We start from the raw sequence: 25887 nt of genomic DNA, 5'->3' as shown, positions 1-25887 counted from the left end.
TGATTGACATGAGATATTACTGTTCAGTGCAAAGCTGTAATTGGGTTTGATAGACAGTTCAATTAGAAAAGTGCCAAATGTACCAGTGGTAAGAGCATTGCGTTAACAACGCAAGGTTGTGGGTTCGAGCCCAGGGGATTGCAAATAGCTAAATGTATAAGATAAAGCAATGTAAGTCGCTTTGCATAATAGCATCTGCCAAATGCCTAATTGTAAATGTAAATTTTAGTAACCAAAGATATTATATGGTCTCATTACAATAACAAATACGTGATATTTGTAGTAAGATATGATCTTGAAAAACACATTTACTACACTTTTTACTGTAATAAATCCATCGTAAATTTGTTCAACTGTCTTCTCTTTCGCTCCTTGCTTTGAATAGCCTACACGTCAGGAAAATTCCCGAAAATATGACATGTATAATGAAGCCCTCAGCCACAGAATCGACTCCAAAAAGCCTGTCATGACATCACAGAGCGAGCAGGTCTGTCTGATCATGAACGCGTATCAGTAACACATTCCTGTATCCTCAGGCCTTTGAAAGAACAATGCCCATTCTTGCGCTCCGTGAAACACGTTTGTTCATTTAGCCCTTTTTCTTTTCTTATTTTCGACTCCACACTTTTGGCATCTACAGTGCCTATTCACGAAAGACGCTTTACAGCTTGGCACCTGTGCCCAAACACAAGCGCGGGCACCGTACCTGAAGTCTTGCGTAACGACCCACAGTGGTAAGTTTATACAGCTCAGATGACTGAAGATACCCGGCTCAAAGTCCACCCTTATCACGCGAGCATCTGATAGTGCCAGAGCATCGGAGGTGGGTGAAGCTTTAAATGAGGGAGAGACCTCACAAGAATTCCCTCTGGAATAGGAAACCTGCCTGAGCATGGAAGATGAGAGATTCCAAAGAAGGGAGAGAATCTGCAGCATCCCAAAAGTCTATTCGTGGCCCTTGTTCGTGTCTTCCGAGACAAATTAAAAGATGACCTCCTAGAATACGACATTAATCATATTAGAAGACACTCTCTTCATGAGCAAATGTGGAGCATGACAGCAATGCGAGACGTGCCAATGTTGTGAAACCTTCAAAATCAAATCTCATCAGAAACATAAACATGTGAAGAGTCATAAAATCTTGCCATTTAAACCATTAGAAAACCTCAATAGATAACAGTAAATGCATCCCATCAGGTGAACAGGATAAGCATTTCAATCATGGCAGATAACAGCGTAAGCCACTTGTCTTGTATGGTCAACAGCAAAGAGAAGGTTTACAGCCCTGGCACAGAGGACAGACCCTCATCTAAACAATGTAAGCGGGCCCGTGTAGATTTATATGACAGGTTCACTGATGCTAAGAGAAGTTTCCTCGCTGGATCTCTACAGAAGCATCTGTGGGTGGTCAGCTATGTACTGAATGCCATTACCTTGTTCAGAGATGGAAAATTGCGTCAAATTTATTTATCGGTGCTTTGTTAAAGTGATTGTTGACCTAAACATATCCTCAAGTTTGTATATTTACACTCGCAAGTGTTAGCGTTACTTTACTTTCGGCTTCTTTCGTTTTCAAACTGGTTTTTGCCAAACACAACTGGAAATGTTGATCAGCACAAACGCCTGGCATGCTGTCATTCCTGAAATAGGATTTTGAAACAAACGCTTTCGGCAAACAGCTTAGTATTATTACTTTTATGATTATTAGGCAGAATATATACGAACATAAATCCACATAGGAATGACGTAATGACAAAACTATGACCTTTAATAAGGTGGACTCATGCAGTTGTCTTCATCATTGTGTTTATAGTAAAAAATAAAAATCTTATCGTTCACTCGTGCCAAACACTTTGAAACGCAAAAGATATTTTAATAAAAGGGTGACTGAAGCCAAAATACGTCTTCAAAGGTATTATACCCAATTTTATGAGAGAACTCTGCAAATACACGACCTGTTCATATTTTGCTTTTTTGGCATAATGTCTTTCTTGATAGCTTTGATCTCTGGTTGTCATGGTAAAGGCCAGAATGTAAATACATACAGGTTTAGAGGAACATGGTGGTGAGTAAATACAGTATGTATGTAAGATAATTTAAATTTTCCATGTAATGTATATATGTTTATACGTGACCCTGGCCGTCAAAACCAGTCTTAAGGTTCAATTTTTTGAAATTGAGATTTTGACATCATCTGAAAGCTGAAGAAAACAGCTTTATATTGATACTATATATGGTTTGTTAGGATAGGACCATATATGGCGGAACAACAAATGTTTACACAGCTGGAATCTGAGGGTGCAAAAAAAAGCAAAATATTGAGAAAATTGCATTTGAAGTTCTTAATCAGAAGCACTGTAGCAGTCCATCCACTCACAAAAAAAAGTTTTAATACATTCACGGTAGGACATTTTTTAAATATCTTCATGGAACATAATCTTTACTTAATATCCTAATGATTTTGGGCATAAAAGAAAAACCTGTAATTTTTACCCATACCCTGTATTTTTGGCGATTACTAAAAATGTTCCCGTGCTAAGACTGGTTTTGTTGTGCAGGGTTACATATAATATCTTAGTTACTTGCTTGGCAGCAAGTAAATTCATATTACCGCATGCAGCGTAAAGGGAAGTCTATTTCATTTAAAATGATATCAATACTCATTCAAAGCTGTGCAGTATGGTAACACTCAATGCATGTGCCTGTGAACATATTTATGTGTCAAGCGTTTTAAGAGCTTAATGTTGGACAGACACCTTTGGTCAGGTCAGCTGGGGTTGGCGTGCACGATGACAAATGTTCTGGTTTACTTGCAACTGTGTGCATTCCAACACTTTGACTGTCAGCATAAAGTGTTTGCCCGCAATCGAAATACATAAACAAAATATTATAAGAACTTAATTATATTGAATTGATTCATGAGCATTGTGACAAATCACAAAACTAAAAAACAAACTTATTTTGAAATAATCTGTTCATCATATTCAGAATCTTCGCCTACTTTTTCTTTGGCTAACACAGAATAGGACAAAAACAGCTTCAAATACAAAAGTGTGTTGGAAATTTATCGACAAGTTTACCATTTACTTCAAATTACTAACAAACTGAGACAATGTTACGGTCTATTGAATTGGCACCACATACCACATACAAAAGTTTTGATTTAAGATTTTAAAATGTGATATTTGTAACACAAATTCATTATTATACTCATTTAATGAAAACACTATACATTATAAAACTCACCATAGCGATCAATGTTCATTGTGATCTTGAAAACCTGAAAGAAGAAGAAGATGAAAAATGTTTTCATTAATATCAAACAGTGTTGACAAAAAGTGGTGTAATAGCTGTGAATCCTTATAAAAGAGGACTATATTTTACATTGACAGAAGTAGAAATATTTTAAAGGCATTTATATGTTTGTTTTTACTTCAGTACTGAGTTATAGTTTAAGGACTGATTTAACGTAATACCATCACTTTGATTTGAAATATTAATGTCAGGTGAAGTTGTAAGACAGGTTGAAGTTGTTGTATCCAGTGTCTTAAGAAGCAGTGACTCCATAAATAGCAGCAGCTTTAAATGAATCAACTGAATTGCAGATTAATATCATTACCCAGCAGAGGCCATTTGGGGGGTAAATCCACATGCCACCGAGGTGTCAGAGTTCTGTGCTTGGCTCTGGACACAGTGGACCGTTCTGTACTAGGCGATGAAGCCCTTGCAGCTCTGCGTCACAGATTAAAGATGAAAAAAGATGCATATGGTCAGGTTGGGATTTGAACTCCTCCTTATACCTCTCGACCATTTATATCCTAATTTGAAATGTTGTTAGACTTAAATTTCTCTCAATGCTTGATTTGTTTGCTGTCTGTCTGTGGCTAATCAGCACCTCATCACGTCCAGTCACACGCTCATGTGATTAAACACGGTATCAAATTCTCTCCACCTGCCAATTTACCAACATTAAAGGCTCTTTCATTTAACACGCTTTTTTGAATGCACACACATCTGCCAAATAAATCATTCTTGCACACAGTAATGCTTTAAAATTAACCATTTAACGGGTCAGGTATTCAAGCCATGTTTATCCAAAGCAAAAAAATATATAAATAAAAAAATATAGATATTTGTGACAAAAAAGAAAAAACTGCAATGCTAAATAAAAAATTTCCAATGCAGGGCCCCAAAATGAAAATGTTATTAATGAAATGTTATAAAATGAAATAATGTTGTTATTATTCACTCACCCCGACATTGTTCTTAATACACATGTTGTTATTTTTCTGTTAAACAAAAGAAAAATAAGTAAATATTCTTGTGACAATAGTTCACTGTGATCAAGGTTGTCAAGTTCTATAAAGTCCACAAAAACAACTATAAGCAGAAGTACAAAAATACATACAAAGTCGCTTTGGAAATGAGCATCTGCCAAATGCATAACTATAAATGGCCTGTATGCTATATTTGAAATAAACATTTATCTTAATCTATTCCAAAAACAGATTTTATCTTCTCCGCAGCTCTCAAATCTAATTCTCCGTCCCGGCGTATTTAAAACGGCACGTCACATTTGGTTAAAACACATCGTCAGTGACATCATTATTCAATACATTTATGGATTCTCTGAACTGCCGTTGAATGGCAAAACCAGTCAAATTATTCCTCAGAATGCTCAACAGAATAAATAACAGCATGCGGGATTGGAACGATATGACGGTGAGTAAATAATGACAGAACTCTCATTCTGGGTAAATGATTCCTTAAATGCAGCAATGGTGCTTTGCCAAATGTCAACTTCTGGCATGTGTTTAGCATCACTAACAGTTCCATGGCAATGATCTCCATTAAGTCTAGACAATGACATTAACAAAATAACAATTTTAAATGGGATCACTATTGACAGAGGAATTTATTCTGGGAATCACACAGTCGAAACTAGTCTTAATCCTTGCCTGGAAACGAGTCCTAAGAGGAGTGACCCTCTTGTTCTGTGAGGCAGGAGCTAATAGATGTGTGTTGAGAAGGCAGCTTTCCAGGTTGTGTCTGCTCCTGGGTATCGCTGTACGCACATGTCCAGCAACTTTTATAACAAGAAAAAAGATTAAACCGAGTCATGTTTTTTTGTTAAACAGGGAAATCTGGGACTTAAATTAATTTTGTATAGATGTCAATTGTAAGTATTTCTTTTAAAGTGTGAAAATCACATGTCTTATTTGAACTCTGATGAAGTGGTATGTTTGTGGAGTTCTCTTGGAATGACAGGTGTATGAGGATGTCCATCATTGCCTGTTGCACCTTTCTGACAGATGAAACTCCAGCGGAGGCGACTGTCCATCAAACCCTTCGCCCCGGAGCTGTTTGCAGGTGCTCGAGTCCCCGGCTTGGAAAACTCAGATGTTTCAGCAAGAACTGAGGAAAAACAGTCACACCTGTGTGAGGCCTGAAGCAAATACAGACACCATTGAACATTAAGCCAACAATGATCAAGTACTTGAACTTAAGTTCACAATTCAAAGCATTTGTCTTGTGTGGTTTTATTACTACAACTCGCATTTAATGCATTACATTTAATGGTTTTTTTTATCTCATACAATACATTATCTTATAAACCACAAAACACTTATTTACAAACCAGCCTCAATATAATTTAACCAGGTGCCATTGACCCAACACATTATTTATATACAGTGTAGGTGCTATTCCAACGTTCTTCCTCAACTCCGGTTTTGAAAATGGCTTCAAGTCAAATTCGCTGGGCGGTGTGGTCGCTTGTGGGATCCTCCATCATTAAAAACAGATTAACATTAATTAGGCGACCGTTTCACGACGGCAACTTGTGGAATTCAGCTTGGACCAACACTTAACACACTCTTAAAGCTCTCCAGCTCTCTCTCTCTCTCCTCCTGAAGAAAGAGTTCTTCTCTTTGAGCACAGAAACTGCATCTGAACACTGAACACTGGCCACTGGAGGCAAATCACTCTTGAACGGACCCTGACGTTTTTATACTCTTCCTTAAAACATAATCTCCAAGAGCTAAATGGAGTCTTTCAGGAAAACCTTTCATAGAATTCTCTTGCTGCATGCAGGCATCTGTCCTCTCATGAGTTATGTGACGCTTCTTAAGAAACCAGCGAGTGTGAGAGGAGGTTAGTAGACATTTAAATAAAGTTACAAATAAAAAATATGAGCATCAGTGTGTTTATATTATTCACATTTGTGTGTGCTCCGGTGGAAAATGTCAAAAAGATGGATCTATGAAAGTGTGATGTTCAGGGGTTGAGTGTATATATGAGGGTTACTTTAGGCCTACTAGAATATCATACAGGTATGTGTCCCTGGACAACAAAACCAGTCTTATGGGTCAATTTATTGAAATTATGATTTTCCATCACCTGAAAGCTTTTTTTAAAAGTTTTACAAAATATCTTCATAGAACATGACCTTTACTTAATATCCTAATGATTTTTGCCATTAAAGGAAAATCGATAATGTCAACACATTCAATGTATTTCTGTCTTTCACTAAATGTAACTTAAGACTTGTAACTTATAATTTCAATATTTTGTCCAAGCCATCTGCCAATTCTCAAGAAACCAGTGATCATTTTGAATCAATAAACCAAAATAAAATCTGATTCTCCAGAAAGGTCACCAGTCCCAATGAAAACTGAATGTCAAATCAGCATTAACTCTCAATAACTAAAATAACTAAATGATGCTGAATTAAATTTCATTAAAAATATCATTTAAGGTTTAGTTCAGACATAAAGTAAATAGTGACTTAAATGTATAATTTCTTTCAAATGCAAAGCTATCACATGGCTTCAGAAGAGCTGGAATAAAAAATGCTTCAATAGCTTCCTTGTGACTTTTTCATAGTTAAACATTTCAATAAACATGAATATTCTGCTCATGACTGCCTTTCATGTTTCACAAAGGAAAGTTACATGAACAAACTGAAGGGCAGTTATATGATGAACTATTTTCAATCAACATTTAAGCTCTAATAAAACACTTAATAATCAACGCTGATATTATAATAATAGACCAAATTACCGCTTAAAATCATTGTTTACTTTCCAACCACAGACCGTCAGAACAAATAAACAGGGGAAATCACATATTAGTGTTGACTGTAGCCGTGAAACGTGTTTGGACAACCTCCTCATGGGTGTTCATGTTCATAAATGCACACACACGTTTGCACATTAGCATTCTAAATTACATCGTGTTTATGCCCATGGCTTGTGTAGACATCTCGCTGACATATCAAAGAGGGCTGGCTTTGTTCTTTCTCAGATGTGGTTAAGCACAAAGAGGATTGTGGGTAATGCCGGGCTTAACCACAGGAATGGACTGACAGGTTTACAGATAGATGCTTTCACTGCATGACACTTATAGCACTAATAAAATAAGACAAATAGTCTCCACATCTCCACATGTAACATCAGAGTAAATCAAAACTTCCTATCTTTTTCGCAACCTAGAAAATATGTGTGGGTGGCCACACCTGCACGCACGTCTTACGTTACGATGGAAGGCCAGTATGGGATTGCCTTTGTAATATTAAAGTTCAGTGTTCACAACTTTAACTACATCAAAATGGGCATCAAAAATATTTAAAGTCAATATAAACTCAGAAGTGACCCTAATGACTTTCAATTTAGAATAAGGTATAATGTATAGGCATAAATAAATGTCCATTAGCAAAATTTATTTGGAATAACTTCACCATTTTCCATTTTTATCACTTCTATGATCTTTTTAAAAAACGTACTCCTGCATCCCTTTCATAAATATATACAATTAAGATATATACTACTTCCTTAGGTTATAAGTGAATGATCTGTTTCTGTGGGAATGGGTGTGCCTATGTCAAAAGTGATGAAGGGATTGAGAGATGTTTGTATGTAAAGAGAAAATGTTCTTTGATGTATAAAATTCCATATCTGTGGTTTCGTTAGTGAATGAAGATCCAAGACTTAATCAGAGTACCAGCATGGGAAACTCCTCTCGACGGCGGACATACACACACAAAACCAAAAAATTGCATTCCATATAACAGAACAATCACAAATGAAATCTTACATTGTTATTGTTTCTCCACCAAACATAAGATTAAATAAAGTGACATTTGCTTAATGGTGAAGTGTGCAATGATGCGTTCAAGTTATGTCAGAATGATCATGTTTACAAAATATATGCACATGAACCACTAATTCCTAATTACCCGTGAGAAACACAGGATAGGTTCCATTCATAATATGACCAACAATCATTTATTTTATATATACATATATATATACATATACATATATATATATATATATATATATATATATATATATATATATATATATATATATATATATATATATATATATATATGTATATATATATACACACACACACACACACATATATATATATATATATATGTGTATATATGCACACATATATATATATATATATATATATATATATATATATATATTTCAGCTCTATTTTACTGCTTTATGCTTCCACTGAATGTAAACTTGTGTCACATTTCTGTGTCTTCCATGGATCGTTTCATTGGACGCTTGCTCATGGACTGCAACTAACTTCCGTTCTGTGATGGCTAGTGCCATTCTCAAATATTACTATGTATATTTTATTTTATTTATGTTAATAATATTTTTTATTGTATAATAACTGTATTAAATACCCGATTTGTTGAATGGGTCCTGTGGTTGTGACTCATTTAAAGAAACCGTATGGTACATTGACATCAAACGGTTGAACTTGGTATCGCAGTCAAAATTCAAAATATTGGAGAGACAAGTTTAGCCAATTAACAGTTCCTCTCGGTTTCATTTCCTCTATGCATAATCTATATGCATTCTATTGTTTGTGAATGTTTACCGGAAGTTAAGGGCAGTCCACGAACGCGCGCAGTGACGGTTGTTTACGTTGTCACTTTGAAACCGTCTGCGGTTTAACACTAGAACCGCCAGAGTTCGCTGTTTACCTTAAACCGCCAGTGGGTAAAATTTTCCCATGAATATTAAAATTGTTTTGATATGGCTAAAAAATATTATATGTCACAGTTGTATGTGACTGTCATCACAAAGTAATGCATAGAGACATTAAATTATTATTTTAAGTCATCAATGTGTTTTTGTTCAGTTGTTTTATGTTCATAGCTTAAGTAAGAAAATCACTTTGCTTAGCCGTATAATAATTGATGCAATGACAAATTCAACCGCACACATTCACCTAAACAATTATTTATTTGTTTATTTGCTATTATTTACAAGAGAAAAAAACATGGGGTAATTATACAAAATAAAGGCATGGTGCAAATCTGGCCCGGCGGCGCTTGGGTATAAATGCCCCCCTTTTTAATGGTTTTATCAGAACTATTTTTAACAGCAGGGGATTCTTAATAACACAATTTTAGTTAAAGTCAATGACTAATAGACTCAAATACTTCATTGAAAATATTTTATATACAGTTGAAAAGCATCCGCGGCTAAATTTGACCCCGTGGCGGATCAGGGTCAAACATGACACAAAAAAATGCTGAGTTTGTTTCAACCCATTTTTGGGTCAAATATATACCCTTTCCGTGCTAATTTAACCCAACAGAATCCAACTACCCAGCATCTTTTTAAGTCAAACTAACCTTTCTGAGTATTCACAGAGCAAAAATTATTACCCCTGGGTTGCAACCATTTTCAAACCACACACACTCTATTCACATAGACAGACTCTCTCTCTCACACACACATTCGCACGCACACAGTGCGCATATCAGATGTGCATGTTATCAGATGCGCATGTTATCAGATGCTGGTGGCTTTAAAGTCCAGTGAACGCCTATGCATGCACACGTGTTTGTTTTCTTGTGTTCGTGTACATGCCATTGTCTCAACTCCACATTTAACAACAGATTCTTGTTTACCTGACACTCCCCCCCAAATGCACTTCCTGTTGTTCGTAACCTCTCCTTTATTGTCTCGATGATTCACAACTGCAGGTACACCTTATCACAGAACGTTTTTTCTACTGCTCTCTGAAAGTTTTCCGATCCTTTAAAAGCCCTGTGCGGCATCTCCGTCTGTAGCTATGTTTGTGTTTGGAGTCTTTTGATTCCTTTGGGCTGTTGGTTTTGTGCAGGGGAAGGAGAGTAAGAGACAAAACAACAAAAAAAAATGGAAAAAGTGAGAGAAATGTAACAAACATAAAACTTTGCATTAAAGAGGAGAGATGAAGCTGAAATAGAAACTGATATTGAGGTCTGAAGAGGGCAGGAATGAACAAGTGCGTTGTTCTTTCTCTCTGTATGGCGTGTATGTTCACGAGATCCAAATATATGATATATGCCACTGTGAGGAAGGGAATAGTGACTCGAAACTGTTATGACATCTCTATATGGAAGGACTTTGAAGGGTGTAGGGACATACACAGCAGACAATGTAGCATTATTATATCCACCGGACATTTATCTACCGCAGAGATTCAAGACAAGCCAAGATAAGCATCACTTCCCCTTACGGGCACATGCAGCATCACGGTTAACAGTCTGAGAGTTTGTGCCTGACACTGATCAAAGCTGAAGCCTCAGACACTGAACCCTCAGCATCAGCCCATGACCTATACCTCAGACACATACTATGTCATTGTATCAGGTAGACATTTTAAACAACCAAATCTAAAATACACAAAATTCAACTGTAGCTTAATGAATCAGATTTTCGTTGCTTCCACCTAAAGACCTCAGTGTGACTTAATCTTGCAATTTTTTTTGTTCAAATGATTTAAGAAGAATTTTAAATAATATTTTTGTTTCTTAACTTGTTATGTTTTCTAGAATCTAGGGTACACATCTTGAATGGCAGGAGCTTAATGTTAAAAAGAACGAGATCCTCTGGCATAGAAGTTATCGGAGATATTGCTTGGGTCATTGCGCCACCTGCTGGTGGTCACACAGTACCACGTGACAGGTGGGCCTGCAGCGCCATCGGTAGGAAATTCTCAACAGCCAGTTCTTTAAAGTTAATGCAAATTAATTATTTTTTTACATATAAACCAACTTTCTATTCCTCAGCGCGCAAACTGTCAAAACGATCCCAATCCAAATACCAAAAACTAATGTCAACCCCGATTCTAAAATACACATTAAAGCCACGATTTCTTATTGGAAATCACTAATGTAAATGATTTACTTTCTCGTTTTATATTTTTATTCAGCTTTTAAATCCGAGTGATTTCTATGCTAGAATGTTTATTCAGTCGACTTAAAAATAAATAAAACCATCTGGCATTTCACAACAGTGATAAAACATCACATTTAATCTTGATGAGATATTGCACCCATTCAAACCATCTGATGTCTGTCTTATGCACAGAAGGTCTGTTTGTTTCAATTATTTTTGTTGTTGTCATCCTCTATATGTTTATGTGTATCTTCCACATCTCATTTCCTCTCCCACATCCTGTGACTGGCAGAGGTAAACTTACCCGACCCTGAGTGATGTAGAGTCTGACTTCACATTACAACAACCAGAGATGAGGGTTCGACATCCTGATGCTATCTGAGTCCATGTCTTCTCATCTCTTTTATTGCTCCTGTTATATTCTGCTATATTCTGCTGTTATATATTCTTATTTTTTTTTAAATTGGTTTGTCATTATGGTACTGAAGAGTAAATCACATACCATGGTACTTTGTCATAAAATTGGTATGTCTTAAATACAACAAGATATCTATACTTGCTACTATTTTGTGCTCTTTAAATGGGAGTTGTGATTATTAAATGTATTTAATCATATGCAATGCGTTTATGTTTTCTGTAATGTCACTCAATGTCCGAAAGAGGGCGCGAGAAGCTCATTCTGGAAACAACTGGCGCTCAAACAATTTCAATTGTGTGTGAATTTCCCTCATTTCTATGATAAAATGTACATCCTTAAAGTGTATTAAAATCAAGATACATATGTTTTCCTCAAATGTCCAAGAAAGAGCATTTACGTCTCTGATCCTTAGCTCATAAATATGAACTCACACTAACTTTTGAGGAGAGTCCAGTCACCTAAAATCATTAATTATTCATGAGCCAGACCTCCAGGATTGGTAATTCACCGACTGCCCTCATGACACTGTTCAGCCAATCGCTCACTGACTGTATATCAAGGAGACGGAGTGGGCGGGGCTTGTTCTATCTCCGCCCCACGCAGGTAATGTAAACTCGATGCTCACGCGCCTGGACCTCCAACACAGCCGTTCATTCTCAAGAAGCAAGTCGCACAGTTAACTTACAGTTAAGCGCGTTACTTTGATTATTTTCAAGTCTCTCAGGATATGTCCAAACAAGTCTGATTATGTCGGGGAGAAAAGTACCTGGACCGAGTGGAATGGACCGGGGCAGGATAGGAGAGAGACTACATGCTGCCCTGGCCGGACTGCAGGAGCTTCATCTCCTCCGGGACAAACAGAGTAGCAGGGTGCGCTGGGCTCTGACCCAAGACCGAGAAGAGTCCGACACATCCAAACAAGACCGTGTGAGCACAGAGGAGCTGAGATTAGAGGCAACTCTTAATCTACTCAAACAACAGCTGGTAAGACTTTTAAAAGTAGTGTTCATTTTAGTATGTTTATATTATTTTTTATTCAAACGTGCATTTGTATGTAAAGACTTTTTTAAAACTTTTTTTTAAACTTCAATCCGTTCAAAGATTCAGAGGTTTTTGTCAAGATTTGGTGGATTTCTTTAAAGGGATACTTCACCCAAAGATAAAAATTCTGTCATAATTTATCAGACAGATGTTGCCCCCCATTGACTACCATAGTAGGAAAAAATACAATGGTCGTCAAAAGTGCCCCAGAACTGTTTGATGTCCTACACGTCTTCTTTTGTGTTAAACGGAACCAAAAAAATATCTAATATTTTTTCCTACTATGGTAGTCAATGGTCAATATAATCCGTCTGGTTATTAGCATTCTTCCAAATATCTTTCTCCGTGTTCATCAGAACAACGAAATCTACACAGATTTGGATCTACTAGAGTGTTTTTTTTCTGGCTAAGTATCCCTTTAAGTACAATCTGGTTCTATGATGTAGTTCTTTTATTTAGTGGATTTACCGTCATCAAATGTGAATCCAGATGAAGTTTATAGCCGTCACATGCAGAACTCGTACTGTTTCAGCATTCACTGGTGCGTTTTTCGCATGGGTTGTCAGTGCCCTTGATGAGAGATTCCAGTGCTGAATCAGAGAGGCTCAGCTGGGGGTCATAGTGAGGGGTCATAAATCAAAAGCTCCTGGGGGGGGAAGCACGGCCTGTTTCTGATGATTAACCCAATTTAATGAGAATAACAAGAGAGGAACTGTGGCCCGGTCGGCGACACAGATTTGACCCTGCAGCCGTTTGAACCTTCTGGACTTTTGTTGAACCCTTTTTCTCCTCGATGGTCAAAATAACTGAGATGTTCTTGCATTAAGATAGAGAGACCTATCAAATGGGCGAAATTACGAAATCACACATGACATCTTTGTTTTCAAAGGACAGGGTAGTGCAACGTACAATGTGCAATCTACAATAACACCTTTACTAATGGAGATGTAGGTTTGCACTAGAAACTAAAACTAAAAACAGGACTGCAGAAGAAGTGGGTTTCATAATTTTTTGCCTATCTTTCTTATATTTCACAGATGTGCCCCTCTTTTTTTTGCAAAGCTGGTTTACAGTCACACATTTCCCCTTGTTCCTATACATTTGGTTTACACAATAGTTTGAGTTCCTCTGCAGGAGAGAGATTAGTAACCTTACAGCACTTCCCCCAAGCTACCCTTTATCCTGGTCTAGTTAATAGTCAACCACCTCCCTCTTTATTCGCTTCCTCTCTTTGCCTTCTCTCCTCTTGTCTGTGTCGTATAACCGCAGGAGTCATATCAGCTGGTAAATGTCTAGACCAGGGCAGTCCAGTTTTTCATGTTTTATTGTTCAATTGGATTGAGTTGGAGCAAAGCCCAACTAAGCTCAGAGTAAGTTAGTTCTAACGTGCATCACTGACCGTACAATGTTATGCTTACAAATCTATTAAAAGGATTGAAAATTCTGTCAGTTGAGCTACAGTAGCCCATGAGTTAACGCTGTTTGTCCGGTCCTGTGTCTTTACTGCGTTCTCAATTGACTGTTTTGTTTAAAAAGCTGTTAAAAAGTGCATCTTTGTGGACTTGTGAAGGTTGCATTTTCTTGACGGAAATTAGCACTTCACTGTCAGTGTGCACACTTTAAGGGTCTCCACGTGTGTTTTGTAAACGCTTTCCAAACGTTACATTAGACACCTTGTTTGTCATACCACGTAACATGCGGGCGATGTATTTGGTGAAGCTAGTATGTGTGCATGTTGCATGCTAACAAGTTCTGCGTGTTGTACCTGCAGTCACGTCTACGCAAGCAAGATGTGGGGTTGAAGACGCACTTGCAGCAGCTGGATCAACAAATCAGCGAGTTGAAACTGGACGTATGTAAAGCCTCCACGGAGCATCTGGAGAGCGACAGCAGACCCAGCTCTGGTGAGTAAACGTACACCTTCACACATCACATACTTCTTCAATGAGATATTTGGTATTTCTTTTATAAAATCCACAAAAGTGATATGTTTACAATAACTAATAGTGTCCGTTTTTGCCTTTAGGGTTCTTTGAGCTCAGTGATGGGGGTTCAGGGTCACTGTCCAACTCTTGCACCTCCGTCTACAGCGAGAGTCTCTCCTGTTCTTCTCAAAACAATCTGCTTCCCCTCCTCTCCGGTTCATATTCATCACCTGGCCGTAATGCTTCTAGGCAGACCATCGTGTCCCGTTGTTGGTCTGCTGATGAAAGCACGGCCCAGACCGACGTTCCAAGATCTCTGGGAGTGAAACTAGGAAGCGGGTGTATACGATTGCCTCCAGGGAATTCACAAAGAGCAAGACAAAGACCCGTTTCCACAGGTGGGCATAACAATGTAAAAGGACTTGTTGTAGACAGTACAGTCTGAGTGAATTTCTGAAATGTAATATACACCCTACTGAATTTTTCTGTGTGTCTGCAGGTGATCTTGACCGCGTCATCACATCTGGAATCGGAACCTTCAGATCTGACGTGAAGACCTCCACACACTGCGGGAGCCTTCACAACCCCTCGGTAGACGTCAAATACCAAAGTAACCTGGTGTCGAGCAGCGGGACAGAGGTGTACTGTTACCCCAGCCCACTTCACGCTGTGGCCTTACAAAGTCCCATTTTCAGTATCACGGGTGATCAGGGATGCCAGGTCCTGTCTGAAGCACAGGATGAAAACCTTGGAGATGGACTTAAAGACGTCACCCAGAACCCTAACCAGGGGTCCACGAAACCTCGGTGTACGGGATACATCAACAAGCTCCTGCAGCGAAGCTCTAGTAAGATAAGCCTGTTAAACGAATTAAGACGTGACCCCCATACTGCTTTTAAAAGTAGTGAGGAGCAAAGACCCAGATCTCAAGAAATGAGCAATGGACATCCTCAACTTCGGGGGTCTCTTCAACAGCTAACGTTTCCATTAGCAAATACACAAGACATTGAAAGGACACCTTCAGCACTAAACAACAATCACCAGAAGATAAGTGTGGAGTCCAGTTTAGATTTAGTAAAGGTCCAGCCATTGTACAGTGACACACACCAGGCACCTCTCAAAGACCTCCATCAGAATTACATTCCTCTTAATAATGCCATCGTAAAAACTAGCGCCGAGTCTGGCCCTTGTCTCTCAGATAAGGGTAGCGGACATTCGTTTGAGTCATCATCTGCCTTAAAGACGCTTGAGAGACGATCAAGTTTTGGTCTTAGAAAGGAGGAGCAAAGAAGTTTTGATCTTACACCTCATTCAGAAGAGTTCGTCCACGCAGAGTTCGTACCTGCAGGGTCTCAAAGGATGAAGGTGCGTCAGGCAGACAAGAAAACAAAATCCGTCAAACTGAGAAAAAAGAGCACAGAGAAACCTTCAACGAAGAAACAGCAGCAAAAACACTTGTGCACCAAGACCCGAGCGGAGGTGAAGCAAGGTAAAGTGACCAATCTGGAAGAGTCCCACATGTACTCCAGCTCAGACGGCAGTCGTAATGGACTGGTCAACATGCACTGCGTCCAAAACAAGTCTCACCAAACATCCAAACCCATCAAATCTCATAAACCCCACTACCCTGAACTTGTGCACATTCCTCAAGATCAATCCAGAAAGAAACAGAGTTCCAGAAAGTGGCCTTCAGCATCCGAGATTCAGCTACCCACAACCCTCAACGCCCCAAGATCCAAAGAGATGCCAGCCTCACGCAAGACAGGCATGATGAGGAGTCTCAGCGCAAGGCCTCGTTCAGGTCAGTGGGGCTGTGCTCCACGACCCCTCCGCCAATCTCTCTCCACCTCTTCTTACCTCAGTTACTTGGAATCTAGATATCCACCCGCTCCAAAATCCGGCCGCTACCCTCCTCGGTGTGAATCAGAGTTTTCTGAATACTCTGCGGAGTGCGCATCGCTCTTTCACTCGACTATTGCGGCAAGCAGCGATGGGGAGATGAGCGACTACACCACAAATCGTTTTGGAGACAGCGAGTCCAGCCAAGGCTCTCAGACGGCGTCGGACTCTGACAGCAGCCTCTCGCTGAATGAAGAGGACCTGTTGGAGGAAGAAGAGGAAGGTGAAGTCGGTCTAGTTTGGGCTCAGGCTACAATGGGACCTACTGCTGCGGGCGTTTCTATACAGCAGCGACCACGTTCAGATTCAGCGTCATGCCGTATTAAAGCGTCCAGAGCACTGAAGAAGAAGATCCGGCGCTTTCAGCCAGCATCACTTAAGGTGATGACTCTAGTGTAGGTTCACACGTAATGATTCCTTTACATTTGTAACATAGCTATCCTTAAAAACATGGGACTCACATGGGGCCTGTTTAACTTGTAAATTCACTTTGCAAACGTGTCTGTGATCAAAAATGTTGAGATTTTTTTTACATGTTTTATATCCAAAGAGACGTGAACTCGGGAACCTTTACTATGTCATGTTCATGTTCACTGTCTAAATGTCACTAGACTTGAGAAATTTTGAAAACTTATTAACATCCTGGATCCAATGTCTTGTATTGATGTACAATGTAAATAGGGTATTTTCATATCTTTAAATATAACAAAAACCTCTTCCAAAAATGCTGTGTAAATAAAACAAATTAATCTGACATTTGTAAAATAAAAAAATACTTGCAAAATGTTGCTTTTCATATTTGTTCCAGCAGTGCATTTTTTTTCTCTCAATATATATATATTTTTTAATACAAAGTCAATGGTTTCTCTGTGTCTGTTTAGGCTTTTAATCCATGCGAGATATACACCAGATAAGAAGCTCTCAACATCTGGAAGTGATTTGGAGTTATCTGAAGGTCTTTCAAGTGATAGTTCTACCAAAAAGTTTACCCTCCTGTCGTTTTAAGAAGGAAAACCTGTAGGGTTTTCTTACTTAAAATCCCCAAAGAAAATGTATGAATAATGTTGGTAACCGAACAACAGCGGTACCTATTTGCATTTGTTTTTGACTCCATACAATAAAAGTGAACAGGGAAACAGCTGTTGTTTGGTTACCAACATTCTACAAAATATATATTTTGAGTTCTGCAGAAGAAAATAAGTCATACAGGTTAATTAATGATATCAGAATTTTAATTTTTGAGTGAACTACATCTATAGGATATAATAAAAACTGCTTTAACAACAGGCAATGAAAGAAGAGCATTAGAGAAAAGAGATGACGGACAGCGAGTGAATTTAAAAAGCATCAGGTCTTTAAACTTCATTCATTTACTCTGTCTTTGAATCTTAAAATTCCTGTAGTGTCAGAGAGGTTGGAATGGGGTTTAGGCTTGAATACGCTCGCACAGGTGAACACCAGATGGTCCTTGACCCCCTGGATGTGTTTTATCTTCGCTTGGGTTGAAAGGAGATTAACTCAAGATTTTCATCACCTTTTACTTACAATTTACCACACTTCATGGTCTTATCACTATAGAAACATCCACACAGTCTTTAACACATTGTATATTTTGTAAGGTATTGTTTTTTGGCATGTACCCCTAGGGTAGCTTTAGGAATTTCATTTGTATAGAACCAAAGTGTAAATCTTGTGGTTACCGAAACCTTTCTAGCAAGCATTGGTATTTTTATGTGGAATTGCAAATCTAGTTGTTATTGAGGGTTCTTACTAGAGTAGGTGCACACTTGCTTGTATATTTCACATATTGCGGAAAGCTTTTTCATCATCTTGTGACCCTTAGTTTGTTTACCTATTACATTAAAGCAATATTTTGGTGTTATAGTACAGTTTGACCAAATTTCTTGGTCGCCTACACATGAAAAGAGCAACCCGGCTCACAGTTTTGTAGTATTTTAGATTTATTAACTTTGACTCTTGTGGCTTCGTTAGATAGAAAAGTTTCATTCTGACAATACAGAATAGGACGAATACAGTAGACCAGCTTGGTTCTTCTCACGTATACAGATTTAAAAAAAAACAAGGATTTGGACATACTACTCATCTTGCATATTTATTTTTGCGTACCACATAGTAAAGAAATAAGGGATTTCTGACATAGGACTTAATCTGCTACATTCTGCAAGACCGTGGCCCGTGAGGAGCAAATTTGTGGCACCTCCAAGCAAAAATGTAATACTATTGTCCTCTAAATACATTAATGCAATAACCTCCAATTGCACTAGCTGCATCTGCGACCAAGAGCATCAAGCAAATGACAAGATTAGAGAGAAAGATCAGAGGTCAGGCCGGGTTTCTTTGACGTCGGTTCAAGGCCAGCAAGCTTGACCTTGAGTTTGCATTCAACTTCACAGTTCAGCCAGCTGTCCGGCTAAATCAAGTCAGACACCCGGATCCTTCGCAATACAATGCAGCAAGGCAACAGGTTCAACACAAGGGTCAGGATCACACACTCCCAGCTTCTTTTTTGTTTGGCATATAGCTTTGACCTTTCAGCAGTAATTTTCTCTGAATATACAGCATTGTAACAGAGGTAAGCTCAGGCCTGTATATTAAAGCCATTAGGATTTGACACAAGTGAAGATACACACTAATAATTAATTTAAAAGTATTATGGTTAATGCAAAAATCTTTTAATCAATTCTTCCTTTTGTGTATAGATGCTTAAAATGTTTATGTTGCATCGATTTACTTTTCCTGTTTAGTAAAACCCTTAGCAAATTGCCAGTACTCTCGAAAAAATATTATTTCTTTTTTTCAGTTTATACACAATATACATTTTCAGACTCAACAGAACCCCAAAATATAGTCTCTCAAAGCTGTTAAAACTAGTGGAATTCACACTCACTAAAACTCTCAAGATGCAGGGGAGAACCAATACACACCAGGAAGACATATTTTATTTGGGAATTTTCAGAGAGAAAGACAAAATTAGGATACACATACAATACAAATTTTATGAGCAGATCAGATTCACATGAGGGATATTACTCTGCTGGACCGTTGCTCTTATTAGTGATCTCATTATATCTCAAGACAACACCCACTGGGACCAATCCATCCTCCAATGACCTGGACAAGCTTTGAAAGATTTATATACATGGATGATTCAAAGGTTTGGTCATGCAAAATGATTCCTCAGAGGTGACTTTCATACTCATCTTTACATCCACTTTGTGTATTTGCACCAAACTGTAAACAGATCATTTTTTTTTATTGTTTTCAGATATGCTTTATGTTGAATAATATGTTGCATAAGCACAAAAAAACAAAGCATAATATATAAGCATCGATATATCGGCCAACAATCGGTATCTGATGATAAAAGTGATTTTCCACACTATTGGCTGTCAGCGGAACAGCCAGTGATTAGGGCCGATTTATCCTGTCAATCAAAAGACGATGTGAAATGCAATGAATTTGTGCTCTGTGTAGGCAATATGGAATGTTTGAAACACTGATGTTCTTTGAAATCATAACATTCAGAAAGTTAAGAAATATAAATTCAACGTTTAGAATTTAGTTAATGCACGTTAATATAACCACCAAACTATTGTTATCGGCAGATTTTACATTTATGCATTTGACAGACTTACATTGCATTCTATTATACATTTGTATCGGAGTATGTGCAATCCCTTGGCGTCGCTGGTACCATGCTTTAGGTACTGAGCTACCGGAATGCAATTTTAAATAGATAATTGGCTTTTGGTATCTGCGGAGATTTAGTATCGGTGCATCTCTATATAAGAAAAAACATTTGATTCTTAAAAGTTAAATTCCAAGTGGATTCACCAGGGCAATGTGCTGATACTATCCTTACTAGTCCTTATCCTTACTACTACTATCCTTATACTATACTTACTAGCACAATTTTAAAACCAATGTCACATCTCTAATACAGACCAGAAAAACAGGGATTTTCAGGGGGGTTGAGGAATCAACAGTGGAACAGTGACCATCCAACAGACAGGTGATAATTAAAACAAGGATGAAGAAAGGGGGGGAATCACGGGGGGTTCGGTGCTTTCTTTTAGTGATGAGGTAATCCCTATTCCAAACACATGGCTGCCCACTGTCATCTGTGTCACTATTCACCGAGTTCCCCTGTTTAACAGATGTCCCCTCAAGCAATGCTACAAGTCTCTCTCTGCCTCTTTCATTCCCTGTAAATTCTGTATGAAACCCAGCTATTGTTGTATTACCGCGAAGCTTAACAAGGAGACATTTTAATACAGGAATTCATAGAAATCTGTGTTGATGCGTGTCGAGAGAGGGGGTTGTGATGCTTGCACGTGTTGACAAGCAGAGGCTGAAAGACGTCATTACCACCACGATGAGAACAGCTTGAGCTGATCTCTCCAAAAACCAACGAACACACACATGCAGGAACTGCTCGATCTATTGTGTTATGTTTAAAAACCTAGTAATTTAGCCAAACAAACAATGGATTCGTGTGACGATGAAACACTTTGTGAATGAAAACAAGAACCCATATAACGTAAACTTTAAAATTTGAAGGATTAACGCAATACAGCCAAAGGCAAAATTAAGAGACCATTCCAATGTCCAGCAATTTCCAATGTGTTGTGGTCATTCCAGTTCACTATCCACCTCGGGATTGACATGAAGTCATCCACCAGCAATGTGAAAGACTGACAGAATGACAAGACACATGAAAACTGTGATACAAATGAAGGTTATGACATTAATTAATCTACAAATAATTTAATTCATCTACAAATATTACTGTTGTATTGCTTACAGTAAAAGTGAATAGAAACGTATTGTCTTTACAGTATGTGATGTGTGAGCTGTTACTTTTCTGCAAATAAATTCAAATAATTTTTTTATATTTCTTTGAAATTTGGCAGAAATATTGTAAGTAGTTCACAGAATTAAACAAAAATGATAATTTCACCTAAAACATTCATATAAATAGTACATTTAGAAAATCTGAAAAAAAATCAGATGGTATCTGTATAAATGATCACTATATTTCCCACATTTAACATAATAGTAAAAGTCATGAAAACAAAGAAGACCAATAGAAATAAAAAAAGAATGTAGAAATAGACAAAGGAAATGCTAATCTTTTTGCTTTCTCAAAAGAAACGAATCATCGCGACAATCTTCATGAGGTGCATTTTGGGATGCAATTTTGAGGGGGTCCCCATGTATGTTGGGAACTTGCTGACTGTTTGTCGCACACAATTAAAATAATGAAAAATAAAATAATGACAATAATTTTAATTATTGAACATTTCATTATTTAAATGTGTCTAAAAAAATCACAAATATAGTCAAATGTGTCCAAACTATTGAGTGGCTGTTTGTATGGCTGTAAATCCAAGTGCCACACAGACTTACAAACACACAGTTTTTTCTCCCAATAAACAGCAAGACCTGCTGGTCAGGCCCGTGTCCTCGCTCCATTGATATGCATGAGTTCAGGGGTTCCTGTCTCTGCCAGCGTCTATTCATATGTACAGTTAGCAGAAGGACAAAGGCTATGTACACCCTTCCCCCCTATTGTGTGTATCACAGAGGAATGAAGGGGCATGAGGTTCGGTCAACATTATTAAAACAATCAGCACGTTGAGATGTACAAAGTAAATAAGCTTATCACGAGATGCGTATGTAAGAACATACAGAAGTGTTTGTAACAAAAATGCAACTGCAGTTACATTAAAAGACGTACAATAAACATAAATAGTATTTCAGAATAGTTTGAATATTTTGTAAATTAAAATCTAAACTATATATATCTGTTTATCTCGCTGCCAAATGAATAGAGTTAAGTTATATGAACAGCTGTTTGGTAAATATGAATACTACTGCTCTTATAATAATTTATGTTTTTATTATCTGAGGAATGAGTCAAAATAATGTTTGTGTATATTTTAACATTATGCCACAAACACTTTCACAAGATCTTATTGAACCTGAAACATTCCTTCACATCAGTGGCCAAGGAGAGAATAGTTCAAGAGTTCACATTAACCACAAACACACATTGTTAAAATACAGATGTAAAGTTTTAACAACGCTTAATTGTGCCCTCGTGATTGTAAGACTTGCCCGTAAATGTTGAGTTTGGTATGAGAGGAAGCGGTGTATTATGTCGGAGCACGTCTACGGTTGCTCTGTTGTCGACAGCTCCAGACAGGTGGCGTGTCTCCCCCCGACCACATCCCATCAGAGGCTCCTAACCCTCTGGAAGAAGCTCTAACAACCTCCAGATGTTGTTCTGCAACTTCCTTTAAACCCTTTTAAGAATAGCAGGAAATGGATTAACTAACCAGCAGTTCTATTCTCATGTCAATGCTCTGTTTAATGGACAGATTACTTCCCAGGATCAGACATAATCCCAGCTCACTCTCTGGGAATTGTCTGGTCGAGTATCCATAGCATATGTAGGATTGAAAAATAAAAGCAGAAATAAAGGTGGTAATCTATCCAATTCTCGTATTTGTTTTTGTGTGTGCTATAAGGACATGATTTCAATTTGAAGAGCAACCAATATTGACGTATTTACAAAAACATTGAATAACAAATTTAAATAAAAACTTCTGTTCGACAAACTGTATCGTAGATTTTGTTAAAAGAGTGTTGCAGGCAGTTACATCACTATAATTAAATGACATTATTGGAGCTTCAATTGTAAAGTTTTTCATTATATTGCACAACTTTCACTTCATTTGACATTTTTGTTGAATTGATTGCTTCCATTGTTCATCTAATTTGTAAATTGCTATGAATGTCGGCTAAATAATTCTATATGACATCTATATGAAAAATAAACAACGTATGGCTCTTTCTAAATGAATTAATATATGGGCTGGAATCTTAAATCATCTAGAGATTAAAATTTACATCTGCAAGAACACATTTCCGTACAATTTTTTTTAAACGATTCTATTATAGTTGTTTTTTAGTTAAGCTAACACCATACTAAGTTTATCATTTATGCATGTTCTTTGCATTTTTCAAAGTACTATATTCATATTTACTTGTTGTACTATGTTCATTAATTGTTGAAATATACCTTGATTTACATTTATTCATTTGGCAAACACTTTTATCCAAAGTGACTTTCAAGTAGGAGAGCATATAAACATTTTGTCAACACGCATAGCAGTACAGTTAGTTTATAAGGCCATGCTACTAGGAGGATTAAAGGAGACAATGAACAACAACATTTTTTTTTAGACGGATAGACAATTATTTCTTGTAAGGGGAACCTTAAATACGGGAACTCGACCAACACTAACAAGTGTTAGCATCCTGTCTTGTTTCGCTGTTTTTTTAATGGGAAACAGATAAGGCTTTGCTCCTAAACTGCTCAGATGAGGTTTATGGTCGGTGTCACCACATCAAAGACCTGACAGAGCAGCAGATGGTCTTCCTGTCCGGTCTTCCACACCACACAAGACATCAGGATAATGTCAGCCTCAGAGGAAATGAAGGAAATGAAGACTATCCCTCAGAGAGCCGACATCATTCTCTCTCACACAAGCTGATGAATTCGTGCTGTGTCTCTGAGGCAATACGGTAAAATGAGGAGGAACGTTTTCCTCTCAAGTCATTCCAACTACGTATAAAGATCTCGACGTGTTACAAAACACAGTGAAAAATGTGTTTTCTTATAAACAAACAGACGAAACAGTTTTCGTTGTTGCTTGCCGAGGCTGAACACTTTATCTTGTGAGTCATTCCCTGACAAAAAAACACACTGTTTTTTTTATTGAAGCTTCAACACTCCTGGATACATCCATAACACTTCACCAGACAATGAGCTCAGAGTCAGCAGGAGGTGACTTTCATCTCCCCAGAGGAGATCTATTCCAGTCAGACACCTCTCTCTCTTCTCTTCCTGCATCTCCTTCTGCACGTGTGAGAGCTTTTGCCCGGCCAGAGGTCATAAAACCATCGGAGGTGCTGTTGTGATGACCGCTTGAAAGCCACAGACTCTTGAACACGAGTTCTAATGGCGCTTGTCACACATCTCACGGGACAATAAAGTATAAAATTAAGGTGTTGACAAGTTGCATTTAAGTACCTTCTCTTCCACTTATGAGACTGCTTGCTTAATTTACTTGTGGTAGTGTTTATTAAGCAAAATGGCATTTATTTTAACCAAAAAAAAAGATGTCTTAAGGAAACTTCAAAATGTTATTGTGTTATACAGGGTCACATTTTTCTCACTACCAGCAATTTTAAACGTGTTTGTCAAAAAGTGTCTATTATGTTTAAATCAAATCTATGGTCACATTTGATAGCATGTACTTTTCATTTATGTCTCAGTTCGAGTTCTTCACCTCAAGTCACCACAGAGCATCATTGTACTGTATGCTCAAATGGAAATATAGCAGATTTAATTTTTCACCTTTGAGAAATACATGAGCCAAAACAGCTTGACCTACCAGCCCATTGCTCAAACTTTAGGGAATATCCAATTAAATTTTAGTCCTGGGGTTCTGTGTTTTAATGCTTGTTATAGAAGAAAACATCACGTCCTTAGGGCCAGAAGCGTCTCTCTAGAATTGCTTGTACCTCCTTAGCCAAAATTAGAACGTGTTGGTACATGCCCTGCATTTTGGACTTTCATTTTAGGATTTTCCTTTTGTCATGAACTCAACTCCCAAAAACTGATTTAGACTTAGAATAGTGCCAAGAGCGAGAGAGGAAAGACATCTGAGTTTTAAAAAGAAAGTCTCACAAACAATACCCTCCGTAACAACTTACCATTCATGTGTTAAATATAGCAGCAAGATGTTTACATAGGGGCTCATTCATTAAAATGGAAGCAAAATGAATTTCACAGTGTGAATTGTCTTCAACAAATTGTTGAGTTTAACCAATGAAGTCATTTGTTTTTGTGTAACTACTGTAAACTGCGAGCGCTAATACATTAGACAAAAAAATTGGGTTTTGGACCCATTCATTCTTCAATTCTTTTCAAATTAATTGATTAAATTCATATAAATCTTTCAAAGTCATACAATTAAAAATTTGAGTGCAATGAACTTAAAATGATCAGTACGAAATACAATGAAAAATACCCATCAGCCCTTGCACCTGAATGTTTTCGATATGATTGATCAAAGAAAAAGAGCAGATTCTGAATTGAATATGTTAATAAAAGGTCATAGAGGTTTAAACTAATTTTTGCACTATCGATATTGCAAAAATACTTTTCTGTAAAGTCATCACGATAATTTTAGTTTGCTTTAGTATGCATGGATCCTGTTCGAACCCCTTTCTTTCAACAATAATTAGATATGTTACAAAAATGCATTTTTACATCTATTTCTGTAGACAATCGAGGCTATTC

The 25887-nt window shown here is 37.6% G+C and overlaps 1 protein-coding gene across 1 annotated transcript; it reads left to right on the top strand.

Annotated features, from left to right (window-relative positions):
* The first annotated feature begins 12244 nt into the window (after nucleotides 1-12244).
* Nucleotides 12245-17286, top strand: dact2 (dishevelled-binding antagonist of beta-catenin 2). Its single transcript, XM_056760767.1, has 4 exons — nucleotides 12245-12609; nucleotides 14438-14570; nucleotides 14693-14989; nucleotides 15091-17286. The coding sequence occupies exons 1-4, from the start codon at nucleotides 12373-12375 to the stop codon at nucleotides 16887-16889; spliced, it is 2466 nt and encodes an 821-aa protein (XP_056616745.1). The 5' UTR covers nucleotides 12245-12372; the 3' UTR covers nucleotides 16890-17286.
* The last annotated feature ends 8601 nt before the right edge of the window (nucleotides 17287-25887 follow it).

This window comes from Triplophysa dalaica, chromosome 11, assembly GCF_015846415.1.
Source record: "Triplophysa dalaica isolate WHDGS20190420 chromosome 11, ASM1584641v1, whole genome shotgun sequence".
Taxonomy (NCBI): Eukaryota; Metazoa; Chordata; class Actinopteri; order Cypriniformes; family Nemacheilidae; genus Triplophysa; species Triplophysa dalaica.
The sequence above is the reverse complement of the archived record's forward strand: the minus strand, read 5'-3'. Positions and strand labels throughout refer to the sequence as shown.

Excerpts from the sequence above, each read along its gene's own strand:
- dact2 (XM_056760767.1), top strand. The coding sequence starts at position 12,373 with ATGTCGGGGAGAAAAGTACCTGGACCGAGTGGAATGGACCGGGGCAGG. Across the intron at positions 14,571-14,692 it reads CGACAGCAGACCCAGCTCTG|GGTTCTTTGAGCTCAGTGAT; the intron begins GTGAGTAAACGT and ends TTTTGCCTTTAG. Across the intron at positions 14,990-15,090 it reads ACAAAGACCCGTTTCCACAG|GTGATCTTGACCGCGTCATC; the intron begins GTGGGCATAACA and ends GTGTGTCTGCAG.